The sequence below is a fragment of the Trypanosoma conorhini genome (genome assembly GCF_003719485.1).
Source record: "Trypanosoma conorhini strain 025E chromosome Unknown Tco_14.4_contig_00203, whole genome shotgun sequence".
NCBI classification, from domain to species: domain Eukaryota; phylum Euglenozoa; class Kinetoplastea; order Trypanosomatida; family Trypanosomatidae; genus Trypanosoma; species Trypanosoma conorhini.
The window spans coordinates 1-21,988 of NW_021704289.1; the positions used below are offsets into that span (position 1 = coordinate 1).

At 61.7% G+C, this 21,988-nt stretch overlaps 10 protein-coding genes across 10 annotated transcripts, besides 33 other annotated features; all 10 read right to left on the reverse strand.

Moving 5' to 3' along the window:
• Nucleotides 1-2: 2 nt before the first annotated feature.
• Nucleotides 3-902, reverse strand: Tco025E_04120 (putative diacylglycerol acyltransferase; the record flags this gene model as incomplete). Its single annotated transcript, XM_029371032.1, has 1 exon — nucleotides 3-902. A coding segment is annotated over one exon (900 nt), but the record flags the coding sequence as incomplete, so codon positions are not given.
• Nucleotides 903-968: 66 nt separating this feature from the next.
• Nucleotides 969-994: a microsatellite.
• Nucleotides 995-1,124: 130 nt separating this feature from the next.
• Nucleotides 1,125-1,149: a microsatellite.
• A 1,032-nt stretch (nucleotides 1,150-2,181) lies between these two features.
• Tco025E_04121 (putative trans-sialidase) lies at nucleotides 2,182-2,886 on the reverse strand (the record flags this gene model as incomplete). The annotated part of the gene is made up of 1 exon (XM_029371033.1): nucleotides 2,182-2,886. The coding sequence occupies one exon, from the start codon at nucleotides 2,884-2,886 to the stop codon at nucleotides 2,182-2,184; it is 705 nt and encodes a 234-aa protein (XP_029228864.1).
• Nucleotides 2,887-2,896: 10 nt separating this feature from the next.
• Nucleotides 2,897-2,937: a microsatellite.
• A 46-nt stretch (nucleotides 2,938-2,983) lies between these two features.
• Nucleotides 2,984-3,017: a microsatellite.
• Nucleotides 3,018-3,284: 267 nt separating this feature from the next.
• Nucleotides 3,285-3,308: a microsatellite.
• A 44-nt stretch (nucleotides 3,309-3,352) lies between these two features.
• Nucleotides 3,353-3,390: a microsatellite.
• Nucleotides 3,391-3,544: 154 nt separating this feature from the next.
• Nucleotides 3,545-5,608, reverse strand: Tco025E_04122 (uncharacterized protein; the record flags this gene model as incomplete). Its single annotated transcript, XM_029371034.1, has 1 exon — nucleotides 3,545-5,608. The coding sequence occupies one exon, from the start codon at nucleotides 5,606-5,608 to the stop codon at nucleotides 3,545-3,547; it is 2,064 nt and encodes a 687-aa protein (XP_029228865.1).
• A 283-nt stretch (nucleotides 5,609-5,891) lies between these two features.
• Nucleotides 5,892-5,937: a sequence feature (GA-rich).
• A 265-nt stretch (nucleotides 5,938-6,202) lies between these two features.
• On the reverse strand, nucleotides 6,203-6,805 carry Tco025E_04123 (rev7; the record flags this gene model as incomplete). Its single annotated transcript, XM_029371035.1, has 1 exon — nucleotides 6,203-6,805. The coding sequence occupies one exon, from the start codon at nucleotides 6,803-6,805 to the stop codon at nucleotides 6,203-6,205; it is 603 nt and encodes a 200-aa protein (XP_029228866.1).
• Nucleotides 6,806-6,880: 75 nt separating this feature from the next.
• Nucleotides 6,881-6,905: a microsatellite.
• A 74-nt stretch (nucleotides 6,906-6,979) lies between these two features.
• Nucleotides 6,980-7,025: a microsatellite.
• A 250-nt stretch (nucleotides 7,026-7,275) lies between these two features.
• Tco025E_04124 (putative heat shock protein) lies at nucleotides 7,276-8,067 on the reverse strand (the record flags this gene model as incomplete). The annotated part of the gene is made up of 1 exon (XM_029371036.1): nucleotides 7,276-8,067. The coding sequence occupies one exon, from the start codon at nucleotides 8,065-8,067 to the stop codon at nucleotides 7,276-7,278; it is 792 nt and encodes a 263-aa protein (XP_029228867.1).
• A 35-nt stretch (nucleotides 8,068-8,102) lies between these two features.
• Nucleotides 8,103-8,133: a microsatellite.
• A 5-nt stretch (nucleotides 8,134-8,138) lies between these two features.
• Nucleotides 8,139-8,163: a microsatellite.
• A 214-nt stretch (nucleotides 8,164-8,377) lies between these two features.
• Nucleotides 8,378-8,396: a microsatellite.
• A 181-nt stretch (nucleotides 8,397-8,577) lies between these two features.
• Tco025E_04125 (putative leucine-rich repeat-containing protein 72-like) lies at nucleotides 8,578-11,445 on the reverse strand (the record flags this gene model as incomplete). Its single annotated transcript, XM_029371037.1, has 1 exon — nucleotides 8,578-11,445. One exon carries the CDS (start codon nucleotides 11,443-11,445, stop codon nucleotides 8,578-8,580), a length of 2,868 nt encoding a protein of 955 aa, XP_029228868.1.
• A 39-nt stretch (nucleotides 11,446-11,484) lies between these two features.
• Nucleotides 11,485-11,505: a microsatellite.
• Nucleotides 11,506-11,731: 226 nt separating this feature from the next.
• On the reverse strand, nucleotides 11,732-12,106 carry Tco025E_04126 (U6 snRNA-associated Sm-like protein LSm8p; the record flags this gene model as incomplete). The annotated part of the gene is made up of 1 exon (XM_029371038.1): nucleotides 11,732-12,106. One exon carries the CDS (start codon nucleotides 12,104-12,106, stop codon nucleotides 11,732-11,734), a length of 375 nt encoding a protein of 124 aa, XP_029228869.1.
• Nucleotides 12,107-12,127: 21 nt separating this feature from the next.
• Nucleotides 12,128-12,152: a microsatellite.
• A 182-nt stretch (nucleotides 12,153-12,334) lies between these two features.
• Nucleotides 12,335-12,379: a sequence feature (A-rich).
• A 223-nt stretch (nucleotides 12,380-12,602) lies between these two features.
• Nucleotides 12,603-12,628: a microsatellite.
• Nucleotides 12,629-12,714: 86 nt separating this feature from the next.
• Nucleotides 12,715-12,744: a microsatellite.
• Nucleotides 12,745-12,816: 72 nt separating this feature from the next.
• Nucleotides 12,817-12,874: a microsatellite.
• An 81-nt stretch (nucleotides 12,875-12,955) lies between these two features.
• Nucleotides 12,956-12,983: a microsatellite.
• Nucleotides 12,984-12,995: a sequence feature (A-rich).
• Nucleotides 12,996-13,061: 66 nt separating this feature from the next.
• Nucleotides 13,062-13,087: a microsatellite.
• A 98-nt stretch (nucleotides 13,088-13,185) lies between these two features.
• Nucleotides 13,186-13,231: a microsatellite.
• Nucleotides 13,232-13,293: 62 nt separating this feature from the next.
• Nucleotides 13,294-13,319: a microsatellite.
• A 284-nt stretch (nucleotides 13,320-13,603) lies between these two features.
• Tco025E_04127 (putative 2-oxoisovalerate dehydrogenase beta subunit, mitochondrial precursor) lies at nucleotides 13,604-14,650 on the reverse strand (the record flags this gene model as incomplete). Its single annotated transcript, XM_029371039.1, has 1 exon — nucleotides 13,604-14,650. The coding sequence occupies one exon, from the start codon at nucleotides 14,648-14,650 to the stop codon at nucleotides 13,604-13,606; it is 1,047 nt and encodes a 348-aa protein (XP_029228870.1).
• A 175-nt stretch (nucleotides 14,651-14,825) lies between these two features.
• Nucleotides 14,826-14,882: a sequence feature (A-rich).
• Nucleotides 14,834-14,876: a sequence feature (GA-rich).
• Nucleotides 14,883-14,985: 103 nt separating the features above from the next.
• Nucleotides 14,986-15,029: a sequence feature (A-rich).
• Nucleotides 15,030-15,524: 495 nt separating this feature from the next.
• Tco025E_04128 (putative dynein heavy chain) lies at nucleotides 15,525-19,679 on the reverse strand (the record flags this gene model as incomplete). The annotated part of the gene is made up of 1 exon (XM_029371040.1): nucleotides 15,525-19,679. One exon carries the CDS (start codon nucleotides 19,677-19,679, stop codon nucleotides 15,525-15,527), a length of 4,155 nt encoding a protein of 1,384 aa, XP_029228871.1.
• A 29-nt stretch (nucleotides 19,680-19,708) lies between these two features.
• Nucleotides 19,709-19,735: a microsatellite.
• Nucleotides 19,736-19,856: 121 nt separating this feature from the next.
• Nucleotides 19,857-19,883: a sequence feature (A-rich).
• Nucleotides 19,884-19,951: 68 nt separating this feature from the next.
• Nucleotides 19,952-19,975: a microsatellite.
• Nucleotides 19,976-20,000: a microsatellite.
• A 279-nt stretch (nucleotides 20,001-20,279) lies between these two features.
• Nucleotides 20,280-20,321: a microsatellite.
• Nucleotides 20,322-20,380: 59 nt separating this feature from the next.
• Tco025E_04129 (uncharacterized protein) lies at nucleotides 20,381-21,193 on the reverse strand (the record flags this gene model as incomplete). The annotated part of the gene is made up of 1 exon (XM_029371041.1): nucleotides 20,381-21,193. The coding sequence occupies one exon, from the start codon at nucleotides 21,191-21,193 to the stop codon at nucleotides 20,381-20,383; it is 813 nt and encodes a 270-aa protein (XP_029228872.1).
• A 610-nt stretch (nucleotides 21,194-21,803) lies between these two features.
• Nucleotides 21,804-21,838: a microsatellite.
• Nucleotides 21,839-21,874: a microsatellite.
• The last annotated feature ends 114 nt before the right edge of the window (nucleotides 21,875-21,988 follow it).

Sequence of the window (21,988 nt, forward strand, 5' to 3'; positions counted from 1 at the left end):
AGCCGGTGCAGCTCACGCCAAAAGGGAATGAAGAAGTTCAACTTGAGCGTTTGCACATGCACGGTTATGCCAGGAAGCAGCGAGCTAAGCGTGAAGTCCAGGCTGAACGTTGCAATGGCGCCGAAGCTATGTATCCCGTGCGGGTGGTAAATGAAGAAGTAGTTCGCCTGGGGGTCAAACTTGGCCCGCACATGGCGGGGAATCACAAGACGCACTGGGAAGTAGTTCCTGTAGAGCCCCCACAGCCTGTGCCGCGTGAAGGCGACGCACTTCTTCAGTGGGTGCTTGGGCCGTCCAAGGGTGAAGATGTACACGAGGTACGCCAGCATGAGCGGCATGGTCGTCCAGCTCAGCAGCAGCGCCAGCGTGACCAGGACGGCGGCAGGAATGAATGTAAAGAAAAGAAACAGCGACACCGACAGAGTTTGGAGGCGGCGCTCGAGCGGGATGCTGAAAAAGTGCCACACGCGGCGCTCCCCGCCCTCGCAATCCGCATCGTCGAGGTCAAACGTGTGCGCCTCCGGCCGGGGACGCACGTACTCCTCCAGCTCCCCCAGCGCACAATCGCATGCGACCGCCTTCGCGTCCTGCCGCCTGGAGTCCTCCGTGCCTGCGCTGCTGCTGCGGCTGCTGTCAGTGGGGCTGGCGAGGGAGTCGACCGGCACACTGCGGCTGCGCAGCCTTCCCGTTTCGCCCACGGCAAGCCAGTAGGACTTCCGCAGCTTCGCCACCTCCCGCTGCGTGACGGGGTGGCGGTCGCGTATCAAGTCCTGCAGGTGCTCGCAGGCGTGCAGGATCAGATCGAGGAGTTCGTGCATCTCCGCAGTGGTCGTTGGCTCCACAACGTAGGCCGCCGCCGGTGCGAGTGGCGTCGGGCCGCCGTCTTGCCGACCGGCAGCCATTGCGGCGTCTTTGCCACCTCGCATCTCTCACCCTCCTTTTTTTTTTCACCCTTTCCTCCGCACTACCCTTTGTTCCTTCCTTCCTTCCTCCCCCCTTTTGCTTAAATTGTGGTTCCCACTCACATCAAAGTAATTGGTATCAAGGAAGACAGAAGCGGAGCGTGGTGTGCTCTGCAGGCACAGGGAGTAGGGCGATGTGCAGTGAGGTGCTCTTCTGGCCATTGTGTGTGTGTGCGTGTGCGTGTGTTGGAGGTGCCGACGGCGGCGCCTCGCTCCTTCGGGCAGCGGGGGTTGGGACCATCGTCGGCACGGGAGATGAGGGGCCCAACCGACACCACATCCGGTACGGCTTCCGCAAGCGTGTGTCTGTGTGTGCAGGCCCTCCACTGGGCTGTCATTTCTTCTTCTCCTCTTGCTTTTTTTCCCCCGTTTTGTGCCTTCTTCGCCGTCTTCGCCTTCGCAGGAGACGGTAGTTGCGGTGGTGGCAACGGAGTTACCAGAACTTCCACCACGACTTTTTGTTTTCTTTGCCGAGATGCTTCTCCATGCAAGTCATGTACGCCAGCAGCTCCGTCTGGCAGTGCAACAGTGCCCGCTTGGCGCTTGTGGTGTCGGTGGGGTTTTCCATCACGGCCTTTTTCTCAAAGCAGGCGAAGAACAGCTCCGTCGGCGCGGAGCACTCCTTCACGCTGGTGGGAAAGTAGGGCGGCAGCCGAGTCACGGGCGCATCCGTGTTGCTAGCAACGGCCATCATTTCAGTCAACCGGGTGGGAGCTGCCCGCCTTCTGCTGCGGTTTTTCAAAGAAGTGCTGGCGGCGGTGTCAATGTTCCTCCTCTTTTTTTTGGGGGGGGGGGGGTTGCGCGTTATGCTTCTTTTACTTGTCTTCCTTTTGTTGTTTACTACTCTCGTCACGGTGTAGGGCGCGTGTACGTGTGTACGCCCTCGCGCAGACTCATTATGCGGGGAGGCGGAAGAGGCGCATGTGCACACACCCGTCGGCAGAGAACAGCAAAGCCGCGTCTCATGCGTGCGTGAGGGCAGCCACAGACAAGGCCGCAAGAATAATGAGCGCAAGCGCTATAGAATAGATAGATATGCATGTGTGTATAAACACCTGCATCTTCCACCAATGGGCACAATAGCATCAGCCCCGGTAGAAGCAACAAAACACAATATCGTTCTCCCTCCCCCCTCGCTTGCCCGTGCAACTCAACCCTCTTGTGCCGGCTTTCATTGCTGGTAGATGAGGGCATAGGCATGCGCGCGGCGCAGCTTGCATCACGCGGCCCGTCCACCAAACGCCGCCGTGCCGTCCGGCTTGATCATCACCTTCACCTTGTCGTTGACCTGCACTGATTCATTGACGCTGACGAGGCCGTCGCACTCCTTGAAGGAGGCCATCTTGTACATCCCCTTCAGCGAGATCTTCTCGACGGTGTAGGTGTAGCTGGAGGGCATCACCACCTCCGCCCAGATGTGCCCCGCGTCGGGCGCGTCGTCCTCGTCGGGGGCGATGTGGAGGACGTCAACGGGCATGCCGCAGGCGAGGAACTTCTGCTGCACGTCGGGGAGGGAGTCGCCGGGGATGTTCACCTCCTTCCCCGCGTCCGCGGTGTGCTCGGGGTAGACGAAGCAGGCCTTGTCGTCATCGTCGAAGCCGCTGAAGAGGAGCCGCACCCGCTCCGCCCGCACCTGCGCAAAGTCGTGCCCCTGCCCCGCCGTCACCTCCTTCTTGCGCCCCGTGCCCACCTCGACCAGCTTGATGTTGAACGAGGCGGCGTTCTGCCCCTTCTGCGAGCGCGTGTTGGCCACCACGCGGTAGAAGCGCCTGTCGATCAGGAAGATCATGCCGGCGCGGGCCTTGTCCGCGAAGACCCCGCGCCGCGCACAAACGAGCGACGCGGAGGAGGACAAAAGGGGGCGGTGGCCACCGCCGCCGCCAGCAACACCCACGCAGACGGGTGCCAAGTGCCGCCGCAACATGTGTCACCCGACGCACACACACACAGACACACAAAAAAAAAAGAAACAGAAGGAACTCGTTCCTAACGAATACCTCCTTCCTCGCCCTCCTCCCTTTTAAATATATATATATATGTATATGTATATATATAGTTTCCCTTTGTATTGGGTTATGCAACCAAAGCAAGAAGGAAGAAGCTGGTATCCCCTTTCGCCTCCCAGCGTATACCTGTGCGCCTGCCTCACTGTGGGAGAGAGTCCTCTGCAGGCGGGCATACACGCATGTAGAACAAGGCGGGAGCGGAGGAGACGAGTGCAGCGGGCAGCCACAACAGTGCCAGCTCTGCAAAAGCAGCCATGGCTGTCCACATCCTGGGAAGAGAAGAGGCCACTGATGCGTGAGAACGATCTGTGGGGAAATATATATATATATATATATATATGTTGTTGTTGATGTTTTTGGAAGTGCGGTATTCGCGTGGATCACCTCCCCCTTCTCTCTCTCTTTCACCTCCCTCTCACTCTTATCACCAGCAGCCTGATGAGCCCACATTTATTCAACATGGTTCATACTTTACATCCAACCCAAAATCGACGTACACTTGCCCTTCCTCTCGCACTGTTCTTCTTCATCCGCCGCCTTGTGTGTCGTGGCTTCGCCGCCGCCTCTTCCTCTGCCTCATTTCTGCAACTCCTCAAATACAGGCAGCGGGGCCTCATGGGTGACGCGCTTCCGCAGCAGTCTCCGCATTGGACGTGGCCCCTTCCCGGCGTAGTCGCACACGTACCCCGCAAAGTCCAGGAAGATGCCGTGAACCTCGAAGACCTTCTTGAAGCGTGTTCTGCTGAGAAAGTACTGCTCCGCCAGGAGGGCAAACTTGCGGGGCATCGACTCCCACACCGCGTGCTTGATGACGCCCTCCACCGGGTCCATCAGCTGCGCCGGGCTCGTGCAGACCTGCCAGTTGACGATGCCCTCCTCCACGGCCAACTTGGCCTCTGAAAAGCGCTTCACCTCAAAGTAGTGATCGACGTACTGCGCCTGGAGCAGCGTCTGAGGCTGCAGCCGCAGCCGCTGGTTTAGGCTGACGTGCAGGTAGGCGTGCTCGGCGATGAAGCGGGCACGGTAGGTGAGCTTTTCGGCCTCGCTGCGCAGCTTCTTCACCATCATCGCCGCCACGGCGCGGTCCTCCTCGGGAATCAAGGGATCCTTCACGGAACCGTGCAGGCAGCCTTGCATGTCCAGCACAACATGCGTAAGCCCGTTCCGGTCCTCGTACACCTTGACCTCGGTCACGCGAAAGGAGGAGAAGAGCGGCAGCAGCCACTCCCTGTCATACGGGTACATGGAGAGGTCAGACACATCCAGCCCATCCACGGCGTGGTGAATCTCGAACAACACCGCATTATCTGGCACCGGGAAGGCCTCCTCATCAGTCCAGTCCACATCAGGGCGTGCCAAGGCGAGGAATGGGAACATGTACCACTCATTCTCAGGCATTTCCCGAAGGTAGCGAAGCTCATCCTGTGGAACCTCCTTGATGCCGTAGTACAGCACCGGCAACGGTGGCGCATCCGCATGCTGCTCTTGGCTTGCAGCGTGCGTGCCGACGATAAGCAGCAAGGTTGCAAGGGTGTTGGACCACTTTTTTAGCCCCTCTGTGTCACCCGTGCGAAAGCTACTATATATTTCGTGCGCCAGCGACAGCGCGGGCGGTTCGCTGGTCAAGAAAGTGCGGGCAACGTCGATAGGCTCCATGGTGAAGAGGCGAAGCGCCAACAGCACCGTCCCAGGGAGAGCTGGATACAGGGATGCGTAGAGCATACTCACCACGTCCTGAAAGAGAATAACGGCCCCAACCTTCACGCCCAGGTTCTTCGCAATCTCACGGTAGAGAGCCAGCGGCTGTTGGCGCCGCTTGACAGAGGCGATGGCCCCCTCCACAATCGTCTTTAGCAACGATCCAAAGTCCTCGTATTCGCGAAAGACGGAGACGGCGATGTGCCACTGCAGCGCAATAGGGTAGGGGCAGCGGTCATGGGCGGATTCCCAGATGTTGTCCACCTCCTCCAAGGAGAGTTCCTCGGCCACGTGTGCGTCCGCCTCTTCTAGTCCCCCCGCCTGATCCAGGCCAGCCATAAGTGTCTTGTACTCCTTGATCTCCTCCGCCACAGGCCGCTTCTTCACCTCGGTGGTGGAAGCAAACACCTGCTTCAGTATCTTCCCACCATCGGCGTGCTTCACCTGGCCACTGATCTTAATCTTGGAGGAGTTCTGTGCCAGTTTGTCTGGGGAGATCAGCCCTAGCGAGCGTGGAATGACGATCAGCACGAGCTGCTGCGTTTCCACACGACGAACACAGCGGAGCAGCAGCTGCTGCTTCCCATGACCCTTGCCCTTCTTCTCCCCCTCACCCGTCCAGTAGGCGCGGAAGTGCCGGGGCGACGCCACCATGGTCTGCATCAGTGAGCTCTCCGTTGTGAAGAGTGAGGCTTTGCCGCGGAATCCGGGCAGCTGCAGCTGCAGCGTGTCCCCCTCGACAAGCGGGACGCTGCAGCGAAACTGAATGTTGAGGCTCACCTCCACGCGGGGGATGGCGGGGGTGATCACCAGCGTCGTGTCCAGCAGCTCCGCGGAGGTCACCTCCGCCGGCTCAATGGCGGCCGCAGCCCCTCGCACGCTGGTCGAGGGCGACACCGTCGCAAAGACGTCAACGGGCCCCTTCTTTTTGCCCTTCGCCATGCCCACACGCGTTTCTAAATAAACACCCTCCCGTGCTCCTTCGCCGCCGCACCCGACAACAATAAGCGTGTAAGGTAGCAAATGTGCCCTTCCAAGTTTTTTTTCTTTTATATGCTTTGCTTTTTCTTCTTCGTTACTTCCCCCTTTTGTTTTTCGGTTCTCTCTCTATGTGCCGGTGGCCTCCGCGCCCTTCGGCTCCTCCCACACCCTTTTGCCCCCGCCCTCCTTCTGTCTGTGGCGGCTGCCGTGCATGCGGCGGCAGCGGTGGTGGCCAAAGGGGTGGAGAGAAAGAAAGAGAAGAAAAGGAAGACACAGCGCGAGAGAATGAGTGTGTGCGTGTGTGCACGCGAACATAAGCGGGAGCGAAGGCGAGTGGTGTTTTCTGCTGGGAAAGAGGGGGACACTGGAGGCGTTTGTGTGCCCGTTTTTTTCTCTGCGCGGCAGCAACAGCAAACGCGAGGAGCATCCATCACTGGCGGCTCTGAACACGCAAACTCACACGTCCAAGGCCGCTCCCACCCTCTATCTACCCATCTCTCGCTCTTTCTCTCACCCCCTCTCTTCTTCCCCCTTTACCGCGGCCATGTTTGGGTTTTATCCCGCCTCTTCTCGGTAAGTGACGGACGCGTTCACGCGGTGGAAGTTCGTGGCGAAGGTGCGCAGCCTGACCTCGCTGCCGCCCGGCACCAGCCGCGGCCCGCTAATCTCCCACGCGTTGGACGGCAGCTCCACGTCCGTCTCGGTGTACAGCAGGAGGTCGAAGACGCAGCCCTCCGGCAGCGCCGGCAGGTACGAGACAGAGGCGGTGATTTGCCGCATCACAGCCCGGATCTCGTGCTGGAGCTCCGCCTCCGTCTTTGCCGGCGCAGTCGTGCCGCCGGCGGGCTCCGCCAGGACGTCGAAGGCCCACCGCTCCATCACCGCGTTGTGGGCGCCGTCCACCACGATCAGCACCAGCTTGCGCACCTTGTCGGCCGCCACCCACGCCGCCACCTGCTGCAGCAGCTCCGTGAGGTAGGCGTTCAGGTCGCCGTCCGTCGAGACCATCAGCGGGACGTCGTAGCGCCTGACCTGCTGGAAGTCTTCCTGCGGGTACACCCCCCGCTGGTACAGGATGCCGTAGATGGCAAAGCCAAGGAACTCCGTGACCGTCGCCACGCTCCCTTTGAACGTAATTGTCTGAACGGTCCCCGTCATTTGCGGCCGTCCCACACTGCCGCTGTGTCGGTCTATCTATATCTCTCTCCTTCTCTCGCTCACGCGCGCCCCCAGGTCTGTCTGCGTGTGTGTGTGTGTGCGGGGAGCTGCCGGGCAAGCGGGCTGCCTGCCGAAAGAAGCTGGAAATGGAGAAGGCGGCGGCGGCACTGGCAGACAAGAACAAAGAAACCAACAACAACAACAGCTGCAGCAGCAGCAAAAGAAAGTCGATCTCCCACTCCCACACACATTACACACTACACACCAAAGGCAACAGCGGCACAAGCCAACGGCAAAGTTACAATCAACCGGTGGATGAAGTGCGCTCGGTACGTATTAGCCGCACACGTTACCGCACAGAAGCGGCACTTACGCGCCGTTAGCAAATATAACTGTGTGTGATAAAAAACGAGGGGACGCGCACACGCACAAAGGCAGACACCCCCCCCCCCCACACGCTTGCACCCTCTTCAGTCAAGACGATTCTTCGCATGCTTAAGAGCGTTGCGAACATACGTCCACTCCATCACGCATCGACAAAAGCGCTGGACGTCTTCTTGCCTCCAACTTGCCTTTGCCTGGTCGTAAAATTCCTCATACCGCTCCTCCAGGTGAGCCACGAGCAGCTGCAGCGTTGCTTTTCCCTCCGCCTGTGACACGTCAGAGGAGAAAATCGCCTCATTTACCGCCATCATTTCCTCAAGAAACTCCGGCGACAGAGACGCGGCGCCTCCGCCTGCACCGTCCATGAGCTTTCGTCTCTCCTCCACGCTACGGCGATCGTCAGTGTCCATGAGGACCTCCTCCTCGGCCGGCGTCAGCGGGGCGCCCTTCGCCTCCCTCGCGCGTCTCAGGCGCAGCAGGTACTGGCACCGGAGGAAGGGATCCCGCAGGGTTTCGTAGGAGACGTTGGCGTACTTCGATTCCTCGGCGTCCGCCACGCCGCCCGCCGCCACCGTTCTCTCCCTTTTCACAGCCTGCACGGGCGCCGCCGCAGACTGCCGCTGCTGCTGCTGCTGCTGAACCTCTTTGGCCTGCACGTTGGTTTGGTCCGGGTGGACGCGACGCTGCAGGTTGTGGTATGCACGCTGCACCTCCCCCGCGTCTAGCTCCGGGCTCTGCTGCAGGCCCAGGTAGGCGAAGAAGTTGCCGCGGCCGCCCCGCACGAGACGCGTCGTGTGCAGCAGGCGAAACGCCGTCGCCGTCGCCGTCCTCGTCCTCGGCGCCGCCAGCGAGAGGCCGGAGGAAGCAAGACGAAGCATCACCCACCACACGTTCCTTCCGCCTCGCTTAGAAGTATATATATATATATATTTATGTATTTGTATCCCGCTGTTGTTGTTGTTGTCGTGTTGTTGCTTTTCCCTCTCCCCGCCTCCTCGCAATTTGTGCTGCAGTGCCTCTCTCTTTCTCGTCGCCGCCGTCCCCCACTCCCACGCAGGCAATAAAACGACCTCCACCAGCAGCGCAAGAAAAAAAAAAAAGGAAACCGACGGGAAGGAGGCTGGGCGGCAGCGTCAAGGTCGCAGTTGCAAAGGGGGCGATGGTGGCCGTCAGGCGTGGCGTGCCACTCCGCCGCCGCCGCCGCCGCGGTAGCAGCAGCAGAAGCCAACAAGCGCGCAGACACACATAAAACGGGTGGAAAGAATACATGATTGTGCACTGCAGCGGGGCAACGCAAGTGAAGGAAAAGGCTGCAGCGGCCGCCACGCTCCCACAGAGACGCGGAGAGAAGGAAAGATAGAAAGACATAATAAGCAGGGCGGCGTTAGCTACGCAAAAGGAGGCGACGGCGCTCGTGAGGAGGGAGCGGCTCGGGCTCTAAAGAATGATCCCACTTCCTGCACTTCCTGCACCGCAATACTTTCCAGCGGCACCAGGCGAACCATGGCCGCCTCTCTCGTCAGACCTGCTACTCCCAGCGCCTTCATCAGCCGCTCATGATGTATGGAGGCAATCTGCGCCTTTGCAAACCACTCCCTTGCGGCCTCTTCAGAGGCCCCATCGACCCCCTTCGACGCCGTCTCGGTGCACTTCCTCTGAAAGAAGGCAAGCCGGTTCTCCACAAACGGAAGGTACCGCACGATGTCCAGCAGGAGGGAGCCCAGGTTGAGGCTGAGCATCTTCGTCGCCGCGGAGGAAAGCGACGTCGTTGTGGCCTCGCGTGCCTCGGCGGGGCTTGAGACGGACCTCGACGTCCCACGACGCTCCCCCTTGACGCGCAGCCTCACAACTGAGCGCCGCGCGCGCCGGGGGCTGAGGGATGGGCGCTTCTCCTCCCCCTTCGCGTGTCCGTCGGGGAACTGCGCCTGGGTTTTGCTCAGGTACTCCTCGGTGAAGGCCCCCGAGAGCATTTCAAGGTCGAGGCCCCAGATGCCACTGTCTCCGTCGAGCATGTTCATCACGCGCACAAACGTGGTGCGCTCCGGCGGCCCAACCTCCACGTTTGTCGCCGTCAACACCGTCGGCAACCGCTGCCGCAGCGCGGCCGTCGCGGTGACAAGAAGTGAGGCCGTGCCGCTTAAGGCGCGTGCATTGTCAGCCTGCCTGGATTTTTCTCTTTTCGTCTGCTTCTTCGAGCGCTGCGGCTCCTGCAACGAGGGCACGTCGGCGTTGTTCGTCATAAACTGTCCCTCCAACGCACTCAACTCGGTTGGTAAAAATAATGACATGGCCATCAGGTAAAGGTACTCAAGCTGCTCCACGGCGTTCATGCTCGTTGTTTGGCCGCTAAGTAGCATGTGTTCCCACGGCTCTGGCACGAAGGCATCCTTATCCCGCTGCACGCCACACAGTAACGTCGTCTGTCCAAGCTTCCCCCCTCCCTCTCTCTCGGATTGCTGCAGCAACTCGGTCACCTGACTCAGCGCGTTTTCCATGCGCCCCAGCCGACGCGGTTCCGGCAGGCACAGGTGGTTTTGCCCAATCCGCCGCTCTACAACGCGTGAGCGGCCCAGCAGGGCGTCGTACATGACACTGTGGTCACTTTGCCCGACAGTTTCCGGCGGGAGCTGCGGCAGTTGAACACTGTCAACGTCTAACGTGACGCTTGCGGGGGCAGGCGCCGCCTTTTCCGTTTGCTCGGCCGCCTGTGGACGCAACAAGTGCGACCGACTGCGGAAGGATTCGCGATGCTGCACGACGGGCGCCGCCTCCGTCGAACTCGACTTCTGCAAGAACTCCATTGCCTTGACAAGTGACTCCCACTTCTCCGCGGACAACGGCATGCCCTGACGGGAGAGGGCCCACGTCGCGTGAAATGCCCGATACTTCTCCTGCAACTCTCGCTGCGCCGTGGCACGGGCCTGCGCCTCCTGCTGCGTGTGCTGCGCCCTCGCCACCTCGTCGCGCCGCACCCGCTCCTCAAGGAGGCGCTCGCAGGCGGAGGGCTGAAACGGCCCCCGCCGAGGCGCGCCGCCCGCGGCGGTGTCGCCGGCTGGCACGTACGTGCGAAGAAACGCCACCGTATGTTTCCCCTGCTCCGCCTTCTGCCGTGCCCCCCCGCCGCCGCCGCCGCCAACGCAGCTATCACCGCCGCTGGTCTCATTCGCCACCGCCGGCGACGGCGACAATGTTGGACGTATTGGCGGGAAGCTGACGCTCCGCGCGCCCCCCCGCGCGAGTTCCGCCGCCTCCCCGCCGCCCTCCTCGTATCGCTCCCCCGCGGGGGGCTGCGCGGTCGGCGTCGCCAGCCGCGCCCGCGCCAACGGCTCCAGCGCCGCCGCCGCGTTACTCGCGTCGCTGCGTGCCCAAGACGTCTGAGCAGTCGCGACAGTGGCTCGTGCCGCGAAGTACGCCGCGGCCTCCTTGCGCTCCTCGTCTCGCACCACGCGGCGGTCCAGCACCTCGAGGTGGGGGTGCTCGTGAATCAGAAAGAGTCGATACCCCACCTCGTCGCAGAGCGGGTTCCCGCGCAGGTCGAGCTCGCGAAGGCACCGGAGCAGCTTCAGTTGGGCAGAGACGGCGCTGAGGTTGCTGAGACGATTGTGTGCGAGAAACAACACCTCGAGGTGCCGCAGCTGGCCGACGTCCCCGTCGAGCGTCTGCAGGCAGTTGTGAGAGGCGTAGAGGCGTCGCAGGAGACGACAGCCGCGGGCGGCGCCGTGCGCAGCCTCAGCCACGGTCCCCTCCTCCTGGGCCTTCGAGGAGGAAGCGGCGGCGCGGGGGTTTCGCGGGGGAATCAGAAAGGCTATCTGCCGCAGCCGGTTGTGGCGTATGATAAGTGTGTCGAGGTTCTTTAGTAACTGTACATTGCTGTGCAGCCGCGTGATGCCTTTGCGGCACAGCGTAAGCTCCTTCACCGTGTGAAAACGTGCACGTGGAATCTTCAGTGCCCGAATAGGGTCCAGGCACACCTCTTGCTCCTCCGTCGGGTCCGTGTACGGCGGGAAAGCATCCAATTCGCTGTTGTTATGCGGTGTGAACTCTGCCGTTGCTTGCGCCTCCTCTTCAGTCGTCGTTGTCGCCGCCGCCGCTGTTGTTGTTGTTGCTGCTGTTGTGCGGCTCTGAGACACGGTGCGGCGGCGTCTGGCGGTGTCGCCGGCTTTGCCCTCCGGGGCACCCCGCATGACCCCCTGCAGCGACTTCGCATACCACTTGCGCAGGAGATCGGGGTACTGCCGGTTCAGTGACGTGTACATCGTCCGCCGCCCGCCCCGACCGTGTGTGTCCGCTTCCTTCACACACACACACACACACACTCCCGGTCACCAACGCCAGGGAGGGGGGAAAAGAGGGAGAGAAGGGGAAGATGCCCACCCCGCGGCAGCACGGGCAGTCAAGCAGTTTTCACTCAAGCAACAATGGCGGCAATAAACAAACGCGCACGCGGTGGAGACCCCCCACCGCACCTCCTCCCCCTCCCCCTTGACCCCAATCAGCAACTCCTCCCCATCCCTGCCTTTGGGTGGGTGGGGGACGCCCTCGTCAGTTGACTGCGGCCGCCGCACGCGGCACACACGTCACAGCCGGCAGGTTGCGCCCTCGCCACGACTTGGCGCTCACCTTCGCCTCCTCCACCGTGTCGACGCCCGCCACGCAGACCACGTCGCTCCCACGAAACATCATCACCCCCATCGCCAACTCCTGCATCGCGCCGCCGCCGCCGCCGCCGTCGCTGCGCGGGGGCTGCTCGTGTTGCGGTGACTCACCCGCGTTCTCCTCCGCCTCGTCAAAGACGCGCTCCACGCAGGACGTGAGCACAAGGTTGAGCAGCTGGTCGGCGGCATGCAGCACACCGACAAAGTAGCGGCCATCCGTCGTAATGACCGAAACCCGCCGCCGCAGGTAATGCGTCAACATGTGCTGAAAAGGGCGGGAGGAAAACAAACAAACAAACAAACAAACAGCTACAGGCGGTGAGGGGAAAGAGGCGAGGAAAGGAGGAGGGGATCTACGCATGCGCAGCTGCAGACAAGCATGCATGCGTGAGGGCACGTGATAAACTCATTCAGGGGAAAAACAAGAAAAAGCGAGAAACTTAGAATTTCTCAACATTGTCGCATTACACACGTAGAAGGGAAAAACATTAAAAAAAAAAGCAAACAAACAAACCAAGCCGCATACAAGCACACATCGCCCCACAGAAGAGACCGCGCAATAAAAGAGAATCGAAGTACCAGAAAAGGAAAAGCAAAAAAAAAAAAGTGGGCGGAATGGCAAGGGCCTTCTGGGTGCCTCCGTGGGATCGGAAAACGAGTGCCTGGGCGGGAGGTGGTGAGAGAGGCAAGAACCGGGGTGGAGGGTCGCGGCAACTTGTTATTCGGTGCTGCAGGAGGACGCGTGAGGCCGCAGTGTTTCCGCCCCTACTCCTCCTCCTCCTCCCATCCCGCCCTTCTTGCCGGTTTGCCCATCACACACCCTCCCCAAAGTCCCTGCGGTTCATACTCCCGCTGTGTGCATCCCGCACCCAAAACAACAACAACAACAACAACAAAAACCCTCGCTCACTCGCCCGCTCCTTCTTTTCTTTCGCCTCCTTGTGGTGTTTGTCTGGCTTTTTTCTTATCGGCCTTTTTTTCTTCTTCTTTTCTCTTTACATTCCCCGGTCTTTTTTTCTTCTTGTTCTTCGCCCAATTTCATTATCGTGTTACCTTCCTTACTTCGCTCCTTCTGGGATGGCCCTCTCCACCTCCTGCTACCGCACCGCACAACAAAAAACAAAAAACAAACAAACAAAGGGGAAAAAAAACAGTCGGTGCCTAAACTTCAGAATAATGCTACCCAATGGCTTTCGTTGCAGGCTGGTTAACTTATCGTGGGTACGTGTGTGTGTGTGTGTGTTCCTTTTTTTTTTCAGTTATTTCCCTTCTTCTCTGGCGTCCCCACCGGCAACACGAGACCGCCTGCTGCCGCAGACCCCTCGCCCTCCCCGCGGAGACGTGCATGGGGCGGGTGCATGGGTGGCTGCGCGTGTGCGTGTGCGTGGGAGGCCATCGGCGTGCGTTGGTGGCGCGCCTCCGCAGCGGCCGCACGGGGCCTCCACAGAGACACACACACACACACACACACACACTCTACTGCCCCGGCAGCGTTCTCGTGCTCGCTCCCTCAACCCCCCACTCCCCCGCTCCCGTGACTGCAAGGCCGCAACGTCACATTGCTTGCCTTCGCACCCGTCTCTGCTGTGGTGAAACGTTTTCCTTCCCCGCATTTTCACATACAGTTTTGTTACTTTGCGTTTCACCACCCTCTCCGCTTTGCTTTTTCTTCGTGCTTTTAAGTTACTTTACTTTCCTTATTCGCGGACAGGTGCCCCCCCCCCACTCCCCACTACCCAACTTCTCTCCACCCCCGCACTTAGCTGAGGATGCGGCGGGCTACGGCGAGGACGTCGGAGACCTGCGGCTGCGAGGCCGCCTCCAGCTCCTTCGCGTACGGCGTGGGGCAGTCGGCGCAGGACACGCGCTCCATGGGGGCGTCGAGGTAGTCGAAGGCCTCGCTCTCCATGACGATGGCGCAGATCTCCGCGCCGATGTTGCACACGGGGAACGACTCGTCCACCGTCATGGCGCGGCCCGTCTTCTTCACGGACTGGATGATCGTCGCCCGGTCGAGGGGGCGGAGGGAGCGCAGGTTGATCACCTCCGCCTCGACGCCCTCCTTGGCGAGTTGGTCCGCCGCCTTGAGGCAGAGCTCCACGCCGCGCGAGAAGCCGATCATCGTGATGTGCTTGCCGGCCCGCTCAATCTTCGCCTTGCCCCAGGGAATGAGGAAGTCCTTCCCCATGGCCTCCTCCGACAACTCAAAGGACTCGCCGTAGAGAAGTTCGTGCTCGAGCATCACGACAGGGTTGTCGTCGCGGATAGCCGTCTTCAGCATCCCACGCGCGTCCTCCGCGCTGTACGGCGCGAACACCTTCAGCCCAGGCACCGAGGCGTACCACGGCCCAAAGCACTGGCTGTGCTGCGCGCCGACGCCGGCGGAGGCGCCGTTGGGGCCGCGGAACACCACCGGGCACCTCAGCTGACCACCGGACATGTAGTGCCCCTTCGCCGCAGAGTTGACGATCTGGTCAATCGCCTGCATCGCAAAGTTCATTGTCATGAACTCGCACACGGGGCGCAGACCACTCATCGCGGCGCCGACGGCCATGCCGGTGAAGCCGTGCTCCGTGATGGGCGTGTCCACCACGCGCGAGGTGCCGTACTTGTCCAGGAGGCCCTTGGTCACCTTGTAGGCGCCGAGGTACTGGCCTACCTCCTCGCCGAGGAGGAACACCTTCTCGTCGCGCTCCATCTCCTCGTCGAGGGCCTTGTTGAGTGCGTCACGGATCGTCAACGTGGTCGTCACCGACCGGGCCGCGACGGCAGCGGAGAGAAACGCAGAGGCGGCAAAGCGACGCATGACTCGAGCCTCCCCTCCGTTAAAGAAAAAAAAAGAAGAAGTAGTTAAAAAGCTCCTCTTATTATATATTATATATATTTTGCTTTTGTCGAAGGCTTTTGGAAATGTGTACGAGCGCTGAGACGCCTGCACGTGCGAGGTGAAGCTCTTGGCTGGCGGGCGCGTGCGGAGGAGGGAGAAGAGAAAAAAGGAGAGAGAAAACAGAAAACAGAAAAAAAAAAAACAAGAGAACGAGCCCAAATAACCCGCGGGGTGTCGAGGGGGGGGGGACAAAAGCAAGGCGGAAAAGTGAAAATAAACACCCCGGCCCTCCCCCTCCAGCAGCGGCAAGAGCCAAAAAGACAAATAAATAAATAAATATATATGAAGAAAAAAAAAAGGTGAAAGGCGCCTTTTACCGGCCCTCCTCCCCCGCATCTTCAGCCTCGTGTGTGCCGCCGGGGCCGTCCCCGTCCGCACGCCCCGCCGCATCGCACACGCCCGGTGGCGAGAGAGGGGGGAGGAGGATTTGCCGACGAGCGAGCCGTGCAGTGATCGGGCGGGAGGCGTCGCCGTCTGCAGCTCCCAGACGCAAGACAACACAAGAGGGGCACCGCACCAACTACAACACACAGAGACAACGCAAATGCAACGCCAGCCGCGCCTCATGCTTTTTTTTCTCTTTATACTTTTTTCCCCCTTCTTTTTCATCTTTTCTAAGGCGGCGGGCGCGGGCAGCCGTTGCGACCCATGCACCCAGGTACTTGCACCTCTCCCTTCCGCCCTTTCATTCCTTCTCGTGCACACTCCTCTCCCCCCCCTCTCTCTCACACACACAGCCACGAAGCGAGGGCGAGGGGCGTGGAGCGCAGGAAGTAAAGCAGCGACACACCCCTCATTCTGCCTGACCGCGCGAAGCATTCTTGCTGCGTCCGCGACGGTGGTAGTGGGAGTGTTCACGGGAGCGATGCCGCTTTCGCTTGCGCGCCTCCACGGGCGCCGCCCATCCCTTCCTGCGGGCGTCCCCACCACTACTACTACCGCCGCCACCGCCACCGCCACCGCCACCGCCACCGCCACCGCCTGCTCCTGCTCCTGCGTCTCCCACCGCAGCTGCCGCGCTCCTCTGCATCCCTGACGTGCATGAAAACGACGCCGGTGGTTGCTGTTGTGGTTGTGGTTGTGGTTGCGGCTGCGGTGGCGGCAGGGCGCTGGTAAAGAGGTGGTCCACCTCCGCCGCTGGTCGTAACATCCTCTCCAGCAGCGGACACTCCACTGCGGCGAGCAGCTGCACGGGGTGGGTGCCTTCCGCGGTGACAGCCGTTTTCCCCACCTCCTGCAGCCGCTTCGCCAGGGCCGCACGGAAGGCCTCCCCATAGCGGCCCACAAGGCCCATGATACGCCGCAAGTGCAGCGTGAGTGTGTACGCCTTCCAGTCCCCCAGTGGCGTGGCCTGCTCCAGAAACCGCGTCACAGCACGTGTGGTGTCGGCAATGAGAATGCGCAGCAGCATCCCCGCATCCTTCTCCGAGGCCGGGAGGGCGCGAGGGAGCCACTCGCCCCCACTATTCTCACTCTCCTCCGCCTCGGTAGGCGAGGCTCCCACTTGTCGCTGCTGCTGCCTCGCACGCGTGTGCTGGCGCTGATGAAAGAAGCTCAGCTTGTACGGCAGCACAATTTCCCCGGCAACAGTCCCCAAAAAGGCCGAGAGGGAGGCACACTCCAGCTTGGTGGCATGCGTCAGCTTGGTGTTTGCCTGCAGCACCACACGACGCACAACCTCCAAAAGAGCCTGCGGCTCAAACAGCCCCGATACCGTCATGAGCCACTTTTTTAGGGCCACGCCAGCCGCCACCCCATCCACGACGGAAATACGGGCCCGCTGCATGAGTGACACAACCAGCGCCTCAACGTACGACTTCACCGCCGCAAAGGAGAGTGGCCGCGCTTCACGCCGTCTTTGCTCTGCATCGTCTGGCGTCTGCACCGCATCCTCCTCACACTTGTTGCCATCGGGCTGCTCGGCCCGCGCCTCCGTCGGCGTGCCATTCCCCGCTTCCCCCGACTCTGCCCTGCCGTCAGCCTCCACCACGACCGTCGCCTCCGGGGCTGGCGAATCCTGCGACTTTGCCCGCGACGACACCGCCGCCCCCTCCCCATCCCGCTGCCGACGCAGCAGATCCACGTCCTGCAGAATCGCCGCCTCCATCCCGGCCTGAGCTTTGGCCTGTGAGCCGGACTCCCTCTGTTTCGCGGCGTGCTGCTCCAGAGTGGCCCGTCGCTCAAGCAGCGTCCTCGTCGGGATAAATTTCATGTAGTTGCGGTTGCAGACGCGCAGGAGCGCCATCGCCGCGGCCCCGGCACGGGAGTCAACGTCTTCAAACTCCGCGTTGCAGAACCAGTCATGCCAGGCATGCGGCGGCCCCGTCGCCTCTGCCTCTGCCTCTGACTCCGCCGCCCCGTCCCCCCCAAGCGTGCACCCCCCACGAAGGAGTAATGCCATGGGCAGTGGCGCCTGCGTCGTCGCTTCAGGCCTCCCCGCGGGGCTCGTTGGCGGGGCAGGACGCCGGGCGCAGAGCCGCTGCGCAATGGCCCGCTGAATCGCGTGCCGCCTGGCGGGGTCCCAGTAAGTCACGCTGCTGCACAGCCGCAGGACACCAAAAAAGAGGGACGACATCGCGTCCGCCGCCGCGGGGTCCGCCACGGCGCGGCGGTCGGCGTCACCCCGCACCCGCGCCGCCACCAACGCGCCGATGTGGACCATCATGTCGACAAAGAGCTCCCGCACCACCGCGTGGTCCTCCCCCTCCTCCTGCGCCGCTCTCGCCGCGGAAGACCGCCGCGAGGACGCCTCTGCCGTCTGTGACATGAGAAGTTCGTGAAAAAAGTGCAGTGCGTCGTTCTTGGCGTTCAGCGCAAGCCGCAGCGGCTGGCGGCAGTAGTAGCCGCGCGGCAGCTCCTGAAAGTACGCCACCTCCGCCGAGAGCGGGTAGCGCAAGGCGCAGCTCACGTGTTCGTGGTCGCTGCAGGTGCTGTAGTCGACCCCGATGGCCCGCAGCGGGGGAAGGAAAAAGGCGGCAAGGCCGTGCCGCCCCCGCCGCACAATCTGCTCGTGCAAGTACGTCATCATGCGCTTGCCGGGCGCAAAGAAGCGACGCGCGGCGCAGCGTACATGACGCAGCGTGTGAACCTCAAAGAGCGGCGCGTCGTGACAGACAAACGCCAAAAACATAAGCCACTCACTCGCCGCGGCACCCTTGAACTGGGCAAGGCTCGTGAAGACTTCATCCAGCGCGGCCGCAGTGAAGCGTTCCAGCACGCGTGCAACGGCATCGGCATCGGCGGAGGCCGCCGCCACGTCGTGGCTCGTCAGATCCGCGCAAAGGCTCGCCAACGCCTGCTCGATGGCGCAAAACACAGAGAAGTACTTGGGGAAAAACGTCCGCGCCACGGCGTTCTCCTTCAACGCCTCCTCCACAAACGCCGTGGCGCGCGCCTCGCTGGAGCTCCCCTTGTCGGTAATCACCGACTCGCAGTCGCAGAGCGCCGCCACGTGGTTGCTGGGGCACAGGAACGTTAACAGGTGCCGCAGCGTTGCGATGGGGCGCTGCACCAGCAACACCCGCAGCACCCGGGTGCTGAGGCTGCTGGGGCGGCCGGTCTCGTCCAGCGCACAAGACAAGACGTGACTCATCTTCGTGTTGCACGCCTCCACAAGCGACCATTTACCACCGGCCGCCGCAGCCGCAGCCGCCTCCGCGCTCTTTTCGTAGGAGGCCAAGAAGGACTTGAGTGCCTTGTGCTGCCGCACCTCGACGTCCTCGCTGCCGGCGACCGCCTTCGCCTCCGGGTCGCCGGTGAGCCGCGGCGTGTCGTTACGCGGCGCATAAAAGGCGCGCGCGGCTGTGTCTGCAAGCATCAGCATCCACGGCGACGTCTCATCCAACTGCGACAAGAGGGCAAGGACACGTTCCACCTGCTGCCGGAGTCGTCGAATCCACTCAAACGCCTCCGGGGTTGTGGCGGGGTCTCCGGCCTCTTCGCTGCCGTTTTCTGCACGTTTCCCCGCCGCGTCCTCCTCCCGTTTCTCACTCCTCTCCTTCTCCTCATTCTTCTGCGGCGCGAGCGAGTAGAGGAAGCCGCAGCACACGGGCAGCCAGCCACCGATCATCTGCACTACGCTTCTCGCCTTGGCGGGGGTTGTGACCACGACATGCGGGCGTGGGAGACCCCGCGCTGCCGCGGCCTCTGCGGCGGAAAGCGGGGCAGCCAGCATCCACAGCACTCGTACCGCGCGGCCGACGAGTGCGCGGGCCGCGCCGTGTTGCTCCTCCGCCGTGGCGAATTCCGCCGCCGCCGCCGCCGCCGCACACACCCGCCGCACCTCCGCCTCCAGTGCCTGCATCTCGACGAGGAAGGCTTCCCACGCGTGCCGCACGAGGCGCGGCAGCCACGTCTCCTGCTCAACGGGCGTCATGCCCCAGACATCCGTCAGAAACGCCCACACCACGTCCCTCATAGTGCCGCCCGTCGCTGCCTCCGCCGCCGCGTCCCACTCTGGCGCATGCACAAAAAGGACACCGTCGAGAAAAGCGTCTAGCAGCGACGCGGAGGCCGCGCCACCATCCGCGTCCGTGCGGGAGGCCCACCGCGTCGCCCACTCACCAACGACGGCGTGGAGCAGCATCTCGTGGGCGGTTTGGCGGGGCGGCGGTGTCTCCGGGTCAACCTCGGCAGCGGCACCGCCGCCGTTGCACCCCACGCGCCGCTCCTGCTGCGCGGCGAGCAACGCCTCCAGCAGCTGATCTCGTAGGGCAATCAGCTCCGCCTGCCACCGCGCCATTCGCGCCGGATCCACCCCGGCGCCACCGCCCCGCTTCGCCGGACCGCCGCTACTTGTCGCTGTTGCCTCCAGCATCTCCCGGGCCTTTGCCTTCACGCCGTCGACGGCCGCCGTGGCTGGCCCCGTCACGGCGGCGGCCTCCTCCGACAGCCGCCGATGCGACCACCAAAAGTCGCACGACGTGCCTTCATTATCCTGCTGCGACATTTTACCCGCAACCACGCACAGCAGAGAGGCAACAACAACAACAAAAACAATAACAAAGTAACGGAAGTTCCTTTTGGGGTTAATTGGCCCGGCCCTCGGAGTCTCCCGTCAATTCCCTATTCCGGCGTTCCAGTAAAACAGAGAAACCCAACGAGGGCAAAAAGAACGCGTACACACAAAAAAGAAGCAAAAAAAAAAAAGAAAGGGCGGACGCTGGTAACGATGATAGAGAGAGCAACGACCCCCCCCTCTGTGAAGAGCATGACATTGGGCACCACACACACACACACACACACAGAGAGAGAGAGAGAGAGAGAGAGACAGGTGCGCCCTATTCCACCACCTGGCCCGCAGTCAGAGACGTCCAGTATGTGAGCATGTGCGTGGGCGTGTATACGCGCAAATATCAACAATAAATAGTTATCTTCCATACGGCTCTGGGAAACTCACACGTGCAAACACAAACAGTAGACAACTCCACAAGAGCACCCCATCAATGATGTTGTTATCAACGCCTCTGAGTTATGTGCACAGATGAGGCTGGCCACGCCCACGCCCACGCCCACACATGCACGTCAAGAGGCACGAGTCATACCGTCGCTTTTTCTTCTCCCTGTTTTTCTTCTTCCCTTCTTCTTCCTCACGTGAGAGTTTTATCGAGAGAAGCAACCGCGCCAAGCGATCAACACCTGCGACGAACGTCAGGGCGGTTTCTCGGTGCTTCGCTGCAGGGCCAAGGAGCGACGCACGTAAAAGGTGTGGTCCGCAATTCCCTGCTGCCGCAACTCAAAATACTGCGGATACTTCTCAAAGTACTGAAATGCCTTCACATTCGGTTTTCCCATGCATTTCACCCGCACCTCCTCCGGTATACCGAGCTCAGCAAAGGGCGACCACTCGTTCGGGATGTACTGCAGCACTGTGTTAATTCGCTGCTGCCTCTCCGCTACGGGGTCTTGCTGCAGAACTCTTTCATTGATGTCTCTGCTCCCTCCAGAGGCCGCCGCAGCCGCAGGGGGCGTCTCCCTCACCATCCGCCGCGCTTGCTGCGGCACCAAGTGCGGTGGAGCACAGTAAATCGTCCTGTTCCGCAGGCTGCCCTGCTGATACAGTGCGAAGTGCCGTGGGTAGCGCAGCAGCAGCTGCTCCAGCGGCTCCCCGTTCCTCGCCAGCGTCCTGCGGCTCGTGGGGGAGAGGGCGCGGAAGAGGGAGCCGATCGGCACAGGGCGGCTCAGCACCGCCTGAATCTCCTCCAGCAGGTTGTCCAGCGCCTCCTGCGGGGAAACCGCCGCCGCCGCCGCGGCGCCTGACGACCCCGACGAGGAGGTCGAGCCGACCTGCGCCGCGGACGCGTTTGACGCCCCGTCTCCGCCGGGCGTGGACTGCAGTCGCCGCTGCGCCACGATGGCGCCGCAGACGTGGCGGGCAAACGGCTGCGGCGCCGCCGCCCCCCGGCGCACCAAAAAACGCGCCGCCGCCCTCCACTGCAGGGCCCCGCGACGCACCACAAACATCCCTACAGGCCTCACACTCCCACAGTGTCTTTCTTCCTCCCGCTCTGTTTTGCGCCGCGCCGCACGCGAGGGAAAGAAATAAGACAGAGGGGAGAGAGAAAAAAAAAACTACCCAGAACAAATAAACGCACCGAGGGCAAAAGTCACAGAGGGAAGCGAAGAATGCAGCGACGGACACACTTCTAACAAAGGGCGGTGGCGGCGTTCGGGGGGCCGGGCAAATTGTGAGGGACGAAGAAGGCGGACGTCATCTCCTCCGCGTCGTGAGGAAGAGGAGGCGCAAAGAGGAAAGTGCACCTACTGAAGGCACAGTGCATGCCACTGCGCCCTCACCACCACAACCCCCCAGCTGCACTTCTGCCTCCTTCCGGTCCCGCGCTCTCTCGTAGGCACACAGGCACAGGGACAAATGCATAGCATGTCTCTTGGGGCTCCGCGTGTTCTGCGGCAGTGAGCGGGGAAGCACCCGTCAGTTTTTTTTTAATTGTTTCACGGCGATCCAGCGCTCCTCTGGTTTCTCCTGGAGCCCACCTCTTCTGCTCCTTCCTTGTCGTTATTGTGAAGACAGTGACCGCAGGTCACACACGCCCCCTCGCATTCTATTACAGTGGCCTCCCCACACCACTTCCGTCGCTCCGCCACTTTCGCCCCACGCCACACCGCACCGCCACGCACACGCCAAGCCAAAAAAAAAGGGGGTGGGGGGGGGGAAACGACAAGTCACGGCGGTGGCGAGAAAACACACGGATGGTCGAAAAAAAGGATGGAACTGAAAACAACGCTAACAAGGGAAAA